This window comes from Phoxinus phoxinus (assembly GCF_949152265.1).
Source record: "Phoxinus phoxinus genome assembly, chromosome: 25".
Taxonomy (NCBI): Eukaryota; Metazoa; Chordata; class Actinopteri; order Cypriniformes; family Leuciscidae; genus Phoxinus; species Phoxinus phoxinus.
Window position 1 is genome coordinate 14,900,664 of NC_136900.1, and position 13,425 is coordinate 14,914,088.

Genomic DNA, 13,425 nt, shown 5'->3' on the forward strand with positions numbered 1-13,425 from the left:
CTGATTGCCCCTTGACTAACCGCTAGTTGTGCATACTAGTACTTAAAGGGTTAGTTCACCCAAAAATTAAAATTCAGTCAGTAATTACTCACCCTCATGTTGTTCCAACCATGTAAGTCTTTCGTTCATCTTCGGATCACAAATTAAGATATTTTTGATGAAATCTGAAGGCAGTCTCACTCCTCCATAGGCTTTCAGAGGGATCCAAACTCGCCGGCCCAGAATAGTTATTAAAACATCGTTACAATAGTCCAAGTGACTACAGTGGCTCTGCATTAAGTTTATCATGCGACGACAATACTTTATGTGCGGAAAAACAACAAAAATAACGACTTTATTCCACTATTCATTTCCTTCTCTCTGTGTCTCTAGGTAGTTCACGTAGTGTTAAAGCGCGACCCAATGCTCATGACCATAGGTGAGAGTAGGAACGTAGATTGACCGGTAAATCGAGAGCTTCGCCTTGTGGCTCAGCTCTTTCTTCACCACGACAAACCGGTACATCGAACGCATTACTGCAGAAGCTGCACCGATCCGACTCCTCCACTTGAGGCAGGAACTCTCCACCAACCTGAAGTGGGCAAGCCACCCTTTTACGACTGAGAACCCTGACCTCAGATTTGGAGACGCTGATTCTCATCCCAGCCGCTTCACGCTGCAAACCAGCCCAGTGCAAGCTGAAGATCCTGGTGTGAAGGGGCCAGCACAACAACATCATCCGCAAAGAGCAGAGACGAAATTGTGTGGTCCCCAAACCTGACACCTTCCGGCCCCTGGCTGCGCCTAGAAATTCTGTCCATAAAAATTATGAACAGAACCGACGACAAAGGGCAGCCCTGCCGGAGTCCAACATGCACCGGGAACAAGTCTTACTTACTGCAATGCGAACCAAGCTCCTGCTCCGGTCGTACAGGGACCGGACAGCCCTGAGCAAAGGGTCCCGGACCCCATACTCCCGGAGCACCCTCCACAGGACGCCGCGAGGGACACAGCCGAATGCCTTCTCCAAATCCACAAGCACATGTGGATTGGTTGGGAAAACTCCCATGAACCCTCCAGCACCCTGTAGAGGGTATAGAGCTGTGCCACATTGCGGAGTATTTCTCCTTAAAACTGTGGTGAACCAAAGACCGTCTCAAAATCACGGTTTGAAATTTCTCATGACACAAACTACCTTGTATCCAATCACGTCAGCGTGTGATCGTCAATGAGTGGGTCTCTGAGCTGGTGCGAGTGAGTGGAGGGGAGGCTAATTTGCATATTCATATAACCGCATATACTAAATGAGGCAAGGGTTTAGAGTTACATTCAAGCTATTTTAAGGCATGACCATTTTTTTTTAAAGGAAAACACTTTTAAATATATAATTTTGGTGATCAAAGGTGAGCTTTAAGGGATAAAATTATTGACTGAAAGGCGATTTTAACATAATGGCTATGTTTATGCAACTGGCCCCAGACGTTGACCTTATTTTTGAGGATGGCACAAAAACCTAAACATGACCTCCTCACTGTAAAACGGCAACAGATCTGCTTGCGAACATTGTTTGGTACATTTGTGGTATCTATAGTTTCTGACAGGACTCGCGGTCGCCTCCTTGCATCGTCTAGCTAGTAAAAACTGTCACTTCTAGAACCAGCCTGTGCTCTGAAAAGCCAAGAATAAATAAAACATCCATCTAATGCATCTCCTCGCTGTCGTCAACTCAAGATAATACACTTCTTACTATGTACAAAATGTAGGAGGATCATACAAATAGAAGTGTTGTTTTTTTCCCTCAGAAATGCGTTTCTGTGAGATGACTTGAGAGTGAGATTGTCGCATGCCACTTGTGGTGATGGTTTTTGGCTTGAAATAGCCTCTTTCTGATTCCCTCAAACTGAACTAGTGACACCTTTATTCAGAATTTGCTTGTATGCCTCATGAATTTCGTCAAAGCAGAAATGTGACTGTAAACCTGTGCAAAATGTTGCATGATGAAAAGAAAAGTGATGCATAAGTTTATCTTTAACATTTTGTTACATAGTTTCGTCCATTCAGACACATTTGTCACGTTGTAAAGCTTTTCTGTCTCTTTGTTTTACACTCCCATGGGATATATTTTGTCGTAAAGACATTATATATCACTAAAACAAACGAGGCTAGATCTTGTGGAACAAATCCTTGTCATGATTCTTTCTAACTTTAGGTCATCAGACCACGACAGTGACCTTATAAAGAGTAGATTAGCATTGTGTTTTACAGCTAATTAACCCCAAGCCTCCGTCTTTAGACTGATCTACACACGTGAAATGAGGAGCGTTTGCTTTCGTGCCGACGTTAACAACGCCGTCATTAAAAGGCTTGTTTCTGTGGCAGTTACTACATGCTATATCACACGTTTTTAACAGAGATTAGCATCTATATGCATTTTACGTCAACATGCACAGAAAGTGTGACTGAAGAGGAGTAGATTGGATTTGTCCTATGAATATTCATTTTCATAAATGCTTGCTCATTAATATTCATGAATTCTCGCGTGCGGGTCCTTCTCGACACCTGTTTTAAATGTTTAGATGGCTTTCTCATCTCTTCAGTTGTAAAGTCTGAGAGTTGAATTTCTATTTTACTAAACCATGTTAATGTTTATTGACATTTTGTGATTAATCAGGACATTTTACATTTCATCTGCTTAAGAGAAAAGTGTGTGTGTGTGTGTGTGTGTGTGTGTGTGTGTGTACAGTATATATATACTGTGTGTACAGTATATACGTGTGTGTGTGTGTGTATATATATATGTGTGTGTGTATACATACTGTATATATATTATCGTTTTATTTAAATATTTTGTTATTTCTTCTCATGCAACTTAAACATAATTATATGTATTTTGATCGATGTAATTCTAAAGCAGTAATAATTTTGAACATGGTTGTTTTTGTCCACTGGATTATTGTGTGTGTGTGTGTGTGTGTGTGTGTGTGTGTGTGTGTGTGTGTGTGTGCGTGTGTGTGTGTAGCATGTAAATAGCCTTCAGATATGTTGTCATAGTTCATTCCATTGTAACATTTGCAGTGCCTTTGTATTTAATCTGAAGGCAGCACTTACATGTATTTTGCTCATGCAGTGTGTCTCACCCCAAGGCCAAGCCTCACACTCTTCAAATATTTAACACACACGCACAGACACACACACACACACACACACACACACACACACATTATCTGGCCTGTCTATGCTGTTGCCCATGCTGCCCTTGATTCAGCTCCAGGCACCAAACACAAACACACAGTACACTCTCATAATAGTACACAAATATCTACATAGACGCTCACACTTACAGTGTCTCGCAAAGTATTATGACATTTAACCATCTTTTGTATTATGCTGAATTGCAGCACCACTATTTATTTTTGTTGTTTTTGTTTTCAAAGCACGGGATCTCAAAATAATTTGAAAGTTAGAAAATATTATTAGTTGACACAAAAACTAGAGTTTTATATGTATGTATGAATGACTATAAATGTCTACTCACTTTAAGTTCATCTTTTAAAAAACTATTAATTTGAAATGTAACTTTTAGCAAATCTCAAAATGGATATCCATTTTATTTTATTTTTGTACTGTGTTGTGCTTTGATGCCTATTGACTTGTAGCTAATTTTAATTGTAAAACTAATTTAGTTTTTTTTTTTTTTTTTTTTTTTGACAAAACAGAATATAATTTTAGGTCACACTTTAGATTGGGTTCCAATTCTCACTATTAACTAACTATTAACTACTATTTTTGCCTCATTAAACTCCTCATATGCTCATTAATAGTTAGTAAGGTAGTTAAGTTTAGGTATTGATTAAGGGGTGTAGAATATGATCATGCAGAATAAGGCATTAATGTGTGCTTATAAGTAATAAACAGCCAATATCCTAGTAATACGCATGCTAATAAGCAACTAGTTAATAAGAATTTGACCCTAAACTAAAATGTTACCGAATTGTAATATTAGCCATTTTTCAGTTATTGACCATAACGAGAAAATAGTTATTGCCATTATTATTAATAATCTCTATCAGCCAGAATTCCAACACTGCAATTAGTTCTTTCTTTTATTTATATTTTTGGTCCGACTTTATATTAGGTGTCTTAAACTGCTATGTACTATTATGTAATTACATAATTTAAAAAAAAAATGTTTTAAATACAAGTACAATGGGAAAGCATGTAGGCTATGCACACAATGACTGCATTGTATGAAATTATTAATTTAAATATTAATACATAGTAGTAAAAACACTTAATATAAAGTGGGACCTATATTTCTAAGACTGATGACTCTTCCAAATATATTAAACCCATAATTGTAATTTTTTACACAGTAATTTTCTAATGCTGCCACAGGCTCTCACATGGGACATTCCACATAAGCCGTTCTCGGTTTAAATAACCTGTCTCGACAGGAAATAGCATGCTCTTTTATCTAGCTTTCTTTACCTATGTGGCCAAAACTGTGCTCAGTTCAGCATATTCCAAAGGTCCTTTTACTTCCAGGTGAATATGTTCCTGATATATTACAAATGACCTTTTCATGCAGGCAATCCATAGAGAATCTGAAGGGAATCTGTTTTTCAAATATGAGCAATAAGAGGAGAGCATCCGTATCAAGCAGTGTGCCCTTTACAAGGTCTGATTGGCATACAGGTAAATATTTATAGTTATGCGTTTCTCCATTCGGCTTCCTGGTCCGTGTGTGTGTGTGTGTGTTTTTTTTTTGCATATGGGTCTGATTTGTTTAGACGACATTCATTGCCTCTTCTATTATAGTAGTATTTGATTGAATTATCCTCTCACCTTTAGGATCCATAGCACCCGAAGACCTTAATTTACCAGTCAGGATGTGTTAATGTAGTCTTGAAGACTTATCCACCCTATAGTAAAACATCTGCTCAGGTCCTGTTCCTGTGTCAGGAGTGCAGAATCATTCAGAAGTTGCGGGGAACAATGCTGCGTAACTCTAGATGACTAGGGCTTATGGGCAGGCTGAGAGATTTTTGTGTTTTTAACAGTAGGGTTGAATTTCAGTTCAAGATTACTGCCAGACAGAGGTGGTAGGACCGGCACAAAGCTTGGATTGCTGAAAAACAAGTTTAATCATCCCTTTTCTAAGGAAATCCAAGAGCACACACAGATGTGTCTTAGGAGTTTCTTCTGTAGAACTTGAAAGGCTTAACTATGGTGTGAGTAAATAAATTAAGTAAAATAAGGTGTCCCAGATAAATAATACAATGCACATTTTACTCTTTTAATCTTTAAATCTGTATTTATTTATTTGCCTTTAATTGACAGTAGGGACCAACAATTTATCATATATATATATATATATATGCACATGTATGCATGTACAGTGCTATGCATAAGTTTAGACACCCATGCTAAAGTTGACTAAAAAGAGGAATAAAAAATCATCTTTTGGAAATTGAACTTAATGCCTTAATTTAAAAAAATAGGAAAAATCCAACCTTTAAGGACACCAATTTTCTTTGTGAATGAATAATGTATCGTAAATAAATAAATGTTCTTCCTTAAAATACAGGGTGCATAAGTTTAGACACCCCTATGTTAAATTCCCATAGAGGCAGGCAGATTTTTATTTTTAAAGGCCAGTTACTATATGGATCCAGGATACTCTGCATCCTGATAAAGTTCCCTTGGCCTCTGGAATTAAAATATCCCCACATCATCACACACCCTTCACCATACCTAGAGATTGGCATGGTTTTATTTCAGTTAGCCTAACAGCTGGTTTGATTTGCATTGAGAGATGATCTTATGGAAAGTACTTTATGCCAATCTCCAGGTATGGTGAAGGGTGTGTGATGATGTGGGGATATTTTAATTCCAGAGGCCAAGGGAACTTTATCAGGATGCAGAGTATCCTGGATCCATATAGTAACTGGCCTTTAAAAATAAAAATCTGCCTGCCTCTATGGGAATTTAACATAGGGGTGTCCAAACTTATGCACCCTGTATTTTAAGGAAGAACATTTATTTATTTACGATATATTATTCATTCACAAAGAAAATTGGTGTCCTTAAAGGTTGGATTTTTCCTATTTTTTTAAATTAAGGCATTAAGTTCAATTTCCAAAAGATGATTTTTTATTCCTCTTTTTAGTCAACTTTAGCATGGGTGTCTAAACTTATGCATAGCACTGTATATGTGACCCTGGACCACAAAAGCAGTCACAAGTCACACGGGTATATTTGTGGCAATAGCCAACAATACAGGTCAAAATTATAGATTTTTCTTTTATGCCAAAAATCATTAGGATATTATGTAAAGATCATGTTCCATAAAGATATTTTGTAAATTTCCTACCGTAAATATATAAAACATATATTTCTGTGCTTTACATTTTATAGGCGATTTTTCTCAATGTTTCGATGTTTTTGCACCCTCAGATTCCAGATTTTCAAATAGTTGTATCTCGGCCAAATATTGTCATATCCTAACAAACTATACATGCAGCTTTCATGTGGTGTATAAATCTCAATTTCAAAATTGTGACCCATGTGACTGGTTTTGTGGTCCAGGGTCACATATAGGCTATACATAAACTGCAAAAACTGCTAAAATTAGTTTATAACTTGTCTCACAATGCTATGTCAGAATTTTGCCTGATAATTACTCCGTCCTCACTAGCTTGATTGTTGTGAGTAAAATGTCCCCAGGAACACACACAAAAAAATGACACGAATTAGCACCTAATACTTCTATCATTAGCGACTCCTGCCAGAGCTTTGGAATTCCTTTGATGCTGTTCGTATGGTAAGGACTGTTTTTCTAATCTCTGTTTGAGGAAATCATGGTATTTGGGTCACAAATTGTTCACTCACATTAGTGATATAAACACCGCTAAACTACACAAAGTTGTTAGCATGGAACTCCCTCCTGATCTCCTACTAACACGCAACCCTCACGCTACTGCCATGTTTTTGTTGAGGGATTTGTTTGTCAAGACCAAAAACACGTGTTCATGGCAATGCACTGCTGAGCCACCAAAAGTGTGAAGATAAAGTTTCATTATAGTCAGATTTGGGCCTTAGGTTTTGGCTCTTGAAACACTGGTCATTTATTGTTGTTAGCATAGCGAGTTTTGTTAGCATGATCTGCTTATTCATGCTCTTTCTTCTTTTGGTCTGAGTGAGTGTTTAGGGTGGCGAGGGTTATTTCAGGAGGAGAGTTGGTTCTTTGCCCCGTCCCACAGTTGCAGGTAGGAGGGGGGGATGGGGGGATGGTCACAATAGAGAAGCAGTGCCATGCTGCCATCGCCATGATGGGCTCTGGCTCAGAGGACTGTGCTCTGGTCCAGAAAGACACCGCTCTCTGTCTGTCTCACTGACTGGGGTGTCCTGAGACGCTCCAAAAAGAGGAGTCAAGGGTGAGGTGTATAGACTAGACCCCCTTTCCATCTGCTGAGTGTGTATATTTGAGTTGAGTTTGTGAGCGAATGTTTACATGTCTGTATGACGGAAACAGCTTCTCCTAAATTTTTATATTATATGTGACCCTGGACCACAAAACCAGTCACATGGGTCAATTTTTCGAAATTGAGATTTATACATCACATGAAAGCTGAATAAATAAGCTTTCCATTGATGTGTTGTTTGTTAGGATTGGACAATATTTGGCCGAGATACAACTATTTGAAAATTTGGAGTCTGAGGGTGCAAACAATTCGAAACATTGAGAAAAATCACATTTAAAGTTGTGCATTTATGTTGGCGATAGTGCTGCATTCACTCACAAAAATAAATCTTTTATATATTTACGGTAGGACATTTACAAAATATCTTCATGGAACATGATCTTTACTTAATACCTTAATGATTTTTAGCATAAAAGAAAAATCGATAATTAGGACCTTTTACAATGTATGGCTATTGCCACAAATACACCTGTACGACTTATGACTGATCCAGGGTCACATATTATATACAAATTCAGTTTGTCTTTTTAATTTAACGGAACCAGCATCTCCTAAATGTATATTATATTATTTTATATTACATTATACACACAAAAAAATGATCAGCAGCAGTGCTGATACCAAAATGTAATTACATCCGTGTTCCTCCATTCTTGAAAACCACCAGCCGCCACGGTGTGTGTGTTATTTAATAACTGCATATGTGATTGTGTCATTCATGCTCCGTGTGTCTGGCCTGTTGTTTCTCCAGCTCTTTTTGCCAGCTGCTGTCACTCATCTGTTCTGCCTGTAACGGCATTGACGCTCATCCCACTATCTGTTAAATCCTGCCCGGGGCCATTCAGCTTTCACTACTGTAATCAACTGTAGGATTTGTGAATGTAGAGGTAATATGATTAAACACATTTATAGGTACAAAATATTACTGAAATCCTTTCTCTGAAAATTCCGCCACTTCAACATAATAAAATCAGCGCAGAGAGGATGTCAGTGTTCAAGGTCACTAGCTTTCCCGTGCAATCAGAAGACAATACTGGATTTAGATATTTTCGATATCTTTTTAGTACATTTTAGATATTTTTAGTATTTCGCAGTCTGCATAGAGATGTGTTTTTTTAATTTGGACTTAGGCCCTCATATAAAACCCTCCATCATCTCAGTATATTTCTGAGAGAGTGTTTGAATGAATGAAGCTCGTTCCTCCACTTTAGGTGAGCTGAAGTGTCACTTCACCTGCTGACTCACAAGTGGTGGACCGAGAGCTTCTCAATAAAGCTTAGCTGTGCTAGTTCATTCAGAGAGCGATAAGTAGCAGTATTTGCTGGGCATCGAGAGGAGGGGTTTGGGGCTTCTGAGGACGTGTGAAGTGGCTATTACTCTAAATTACAAGCTTCAGTATATAAAGCACTGGCAGGCAAAGGATACACACACTCGTACAATGCAATACTGAAGCATTATTGCTCAAGTGCAACAGCCACTTGTCTTTTCCCCTCTCGGACAGACTGATAAATCTTCTTTACACTTTCTGGAAAACATTAATGTGGATTTACGCACAGGGCGTTCATTGGATAGCCTCCCACTAGACGAATAGCATTTTGATGGAACATGCCATCATTATAAACCTCGTTCTGTGTAACGAGTTTCTTCTTTTATTCCATTCTTTCTCTCATTATCTTTTTTTTTTCACGCATGCACAAAGGATAATTCAGATATAGTCCTAATCCAGACTCTTTATATAAAATGGGATATAATTATTATTTAAAGGCGGTTTTAATTAAACAAAGTTTTCAGATTAAAACACACACACACACACACATTACAATTTATACATATATTAATGTAGCCTATTTATAGATAATAATGTATTATTTAAATAATACATTTATATATATATATAATTATTTATTATCTAAATAATTGTATGTGTATATGGGCTATATATATATATATACAGCCCATATATTTATTATCTAAATAATTGTGTGTGTGTGTATATATATATATATATATAAATAAACAATTATTTAGATAATAAATAATTATATATATATATATATATATATATATATATATATATATATATATATATATATATATATATATATATATTTATATATATATATATATATACTTTTTCTGTGTGGAGTCACGACGTGTATATATAAAATAGTTTTATTTAGTTATTTATTGTTAAGCATTCTCTGTAATCTTGCAGACTACAGTACAGTCAGTTTGTTCACTGGTTGGTTTTACTCCTGGATTCAGTTTTTGTTGCGGCTTTGTCTTTACGCCTTGTTTCCTTTGTGTTTATCATTTCAAACACAGCTGCATTAACTCTATTGTAGAGGTCTGCTGTGCAGAGACCCTTCAGAGAGATGCTCAGAGTAAAATTATAACAGAGCGCATGCATCTGCAGCCAACAACAGAGCGAAGCATAATTGTGTCCTGTCATATTTAAATGCTCCTCAACTGCGGAAAAGGGACCAAATATCTCCCTCTCTCCAGCCTTTCATTGGTCTTTTTGCCTTCTCACTTCTCATCCTCTCTCTCTCTCTCTCTCTTTCAGCAGAGACGCAGCTTTGGCCTCTAGACTTGTCAGAAACAGCCTGGCATTTGAGCGAACAGGCTTTGGCAGAATTCGGTAAGTGCTGGGGTTGGGATGGGGGGCAGCTAGAAGCACCTGGGTTTCCTCTGCTCCTCTTTAACTGCTTCATGCAAACAAGGCCTGTGCTTCAAACCTCACAAGCCTTTAAACCTCAGCCAGACACACTCGATTAGCACATAAACACCCTATAATAACTGACTGCCTCACTACAGATGTATTATGCAATAATCTTACAACATTGTTCTTATTTAATGGCAATTAATATGAATAATTTTTTTTTAAATATGTAGTATTATTTAATAGATTTATTAATTAATATATACCATTTTATTTTATCCATTTTATATATTTGTATTTATTTATTTTAAATATAACATATCTTACAATTTTTGTATATAAAATATATTGTAAAATAAAATTAGTACTCATTAGTATTATTATTATTTTTAATATTATTTGGTTTGATTAATATAAATATTTTTTTTATATGTTTTACAAATATATATCATTATTACATTTTATTTTTAGCCATTTTATATATAGGCCTATATATATATATACGTATATATGTATGTGTGTGTATTAATGTATTTTATTTTGAATATAATAACATCTTATAATTTCAGTATATAAAATATCCTATAAAAAATATATAGAATATAATATAGAATATTATTTTATATTTTTTGTTAATATACATCATTATATTTAATTATTTTATTTAATTATTTTATACTTTTTATAGATTGTATTCTATTAATATATTTTATTTTAAATGTTTTATTATATTGTATCATGTTAGTATATACAATATTTCTAAAATAGTTTAAATGTAAAATTATTATTATTATTATTTGATTTGTTTTGATTAATATATATGATTTATAAAATATAGTAATAATTAATTATCAAATATTATATTGATGCATTTTGTATTTTATTTTAAATATTTAGTTTTAATGTAATTTTACCTTTTATTTTGGAGGGGGAGGGGGGGGGGGGGGGGGTTCACTTCATTGATACTGCACTGGGGAGTGGAAGGGAAAGTGAGATCAGGAAATGTCACAAGCTAGACTTGAACTTGTGTTTCCAAATGAACAACACCGCTCATGGCCATGTGCGCAAACCACTAAGTCACGTCTCCAAACCTTAACGGCCTTTTCTCAAGAAATCCTTTACAGATGAACCTAAATTTAAGGTCTGGTGTTGTGTATTCCTCAGCAGGAGAGGGTAAAGTCTTGCCTCACTTTGGATCAGAGGTATCCTCCACCTCTGAAGTCCTCTTGTGACTAAACATACAACCAAATCAACTCAAATTCTCACAACCATGTACATGGAACAGACATATCTGGGGTTTCCATTGCGAAGCGGGTTAAATGTGATTCCTGCAGGCTGAACACGCATCCCATCACAAGTCTCCTTTGCATTGTGCTTAGTGGCGTGAAAACATACCCCGACAAGGCTGTTTCTGACCAACTTTCATACATGGATGGATGGCTCTGGTTAACTTTTGGTATGCTATAAAAAAGAGAGAGTATAGGATATGGCATGCTTTTGTGCAACAAACTTGTTTTTGAAGGAATATATGTTGTGAAAGTTGTTGTTTGGCACTGATGCATTCACTAGATATCTTCACCGGTATTTTCAGTTTCAAAAAATACAAATTGCACTTTTCAGAACCTCAAATTAGAGGTATTTTCAAACACACACACACACACACACACACACACACACACACACGTTTTGTTTTATGGGTACTTTGCATAGACGTAATGATTTTAATACTGTACAAACTATATATTCTATCCCTAATGCTAAACACAACCCTCACAGAAAACTTCCTGCATTTTTACATTTTCAAAAAACATCGTTCTGTATGATTCATAAGCCGTTTTACTCATGGGGACAAAAAAAGTCCCTACAAAATATCTGGTAATACTATCAGTGTGGGGTCATTCAACATATTATTTAACATTCTGTTTACAATTGATTTTTTAATTTGAATTATACACTATTTTACAGTCCTGTTCAACGTCCATATTCTCTATTAGTTAATCAAATACTATTAAATCAGTCAAATTTCCTGGATTGTGTTTGATTTTAATCAATACATAGCATCCAACTTGACTTGTTAAATTTTGCAACAGCTCCGACTGTTAATGTTATATTGTTTGCAGCTGTTTACAAGACAATACAATTCATAGATGCTTCATTCATCCTATCCTCCTCAAACTCTCACACCATATCATATCAGAGCAACTCAATTTCCTACAATTCATGTTGATAGTACATTTTATGCTAACGTTAAAAGTGCCATTTTATCAAAACGATTCCCGTTCACACTATTAACACAAAACTATTAAAAACGCAGTCATGCCAGTAGTTGGCGATGTCACTTTGTAAAGAAACACTACTCTCCAATAGACTGAACACCTAATACGCATGCGTTTACACAACACAGCTTTCAACTAAAAACGTTTTATGTGTTTTGGTCGTTCCTTTACACGACAATGGTGCGTCGGGGGCCTGAAAAAGCTAAATTTTGAAAACGGGTTTCAAAGTGCACGTTTTTGAAAACGGTACCATCCTCGTCTCTGTGTGTAAACTACAGAAACATGAATTTGTGTAAACGGTGACGCCATGCGCAGGCGTATTACGTGTTCAGTCTATTATAGTGCCACATAGCACATTTTTACAAAGTGACATCGCCAACTACTGGCCTGGCATCATAATACAGCGCTGTTAATCGTTCTGAACAATGTTCATGTTTTGACAATGTTCATATGTACCCGAAAACGCAAAGGAAAAATGTATCCATTTTTAGTAGCCTACATCGCTGTCTTGTAAACGTACCCTTAGGTGATTGTCATTTCAAATTAGTTATATTATATCACCCTATAGGGCAGTTACACAAATTATATACATTTTCCTGACTACTGTATCATTTTGTCTAGATGTCTGTGTTACTAGTTTTCACTTTATTTTCTGTACGTGACGAACAGGCCAATCGCTGTCGCACGTACCTGACCGTTCTCCTGTAGATTCCTCTCTACATTTCCCTCCCTGCTGAGTCTCCCGAGGGGGCAAAATTACATATTTTACCCTGCAATCATTTCACTTACTGGTACGATAAATGCATTGTTTTTGATTTCTTCTTTAGAGTAAACAGTTGCTTGAGTTCTTTATGTTTGCTTCTTTGCTGTTTCATGCGATAGCAATGGTGGCCTATTGAACGGAGCATTTGCCGAAATGTTTTTTGATGGCATGCCGACATGACTATAGCCTACAGTGAATACGTTTTCTATATGGGACCCAATATTTCACTTTTCATTCCTTAATGTAACAAGATCAACATAA

The 13,425-nt window shown here is 36.2% G+C and overlaps 1 protein-coding gene across 8 annotated transcripts in view; it reads left to right on the plus strand.

Annotated features, from left to right (window-relative positions):
• The window catches only part of LOC306993805 (uncharacterized protein), an 88,539-nt gene that overhangs the window by 44,200 nt on the left and 30,914 nt on the right, over positions 1 to 13,425 (plus strand). For 5 of the 8 annotated variants that reach the window (XM_079603900.1, XM_079603903.1, XM_079603901.1 and 2 more), the window contains 2 exons: positions 10,030 to 10,104; positions 11,290 to 11,677. In XM_079603900.1, coding sequence (XP_079460026.1) covers positions 10,030 to 10,104; positions 11,290 to 11,357 — 143 coding nt within the window. In that variant the 3' untranslated portion in view covers positions 11,358 to 11,677. Of the gene's footprint in view, positions 1 to 10,029; positions 10,105 to 11,289; positions 11,678 to 13,425 lie in introns of those variants that run through there. The other 3 variants (XM_079603906.1, XM_079603907.1, XM_079603905.1) reach the window with 2 other exon arrangements.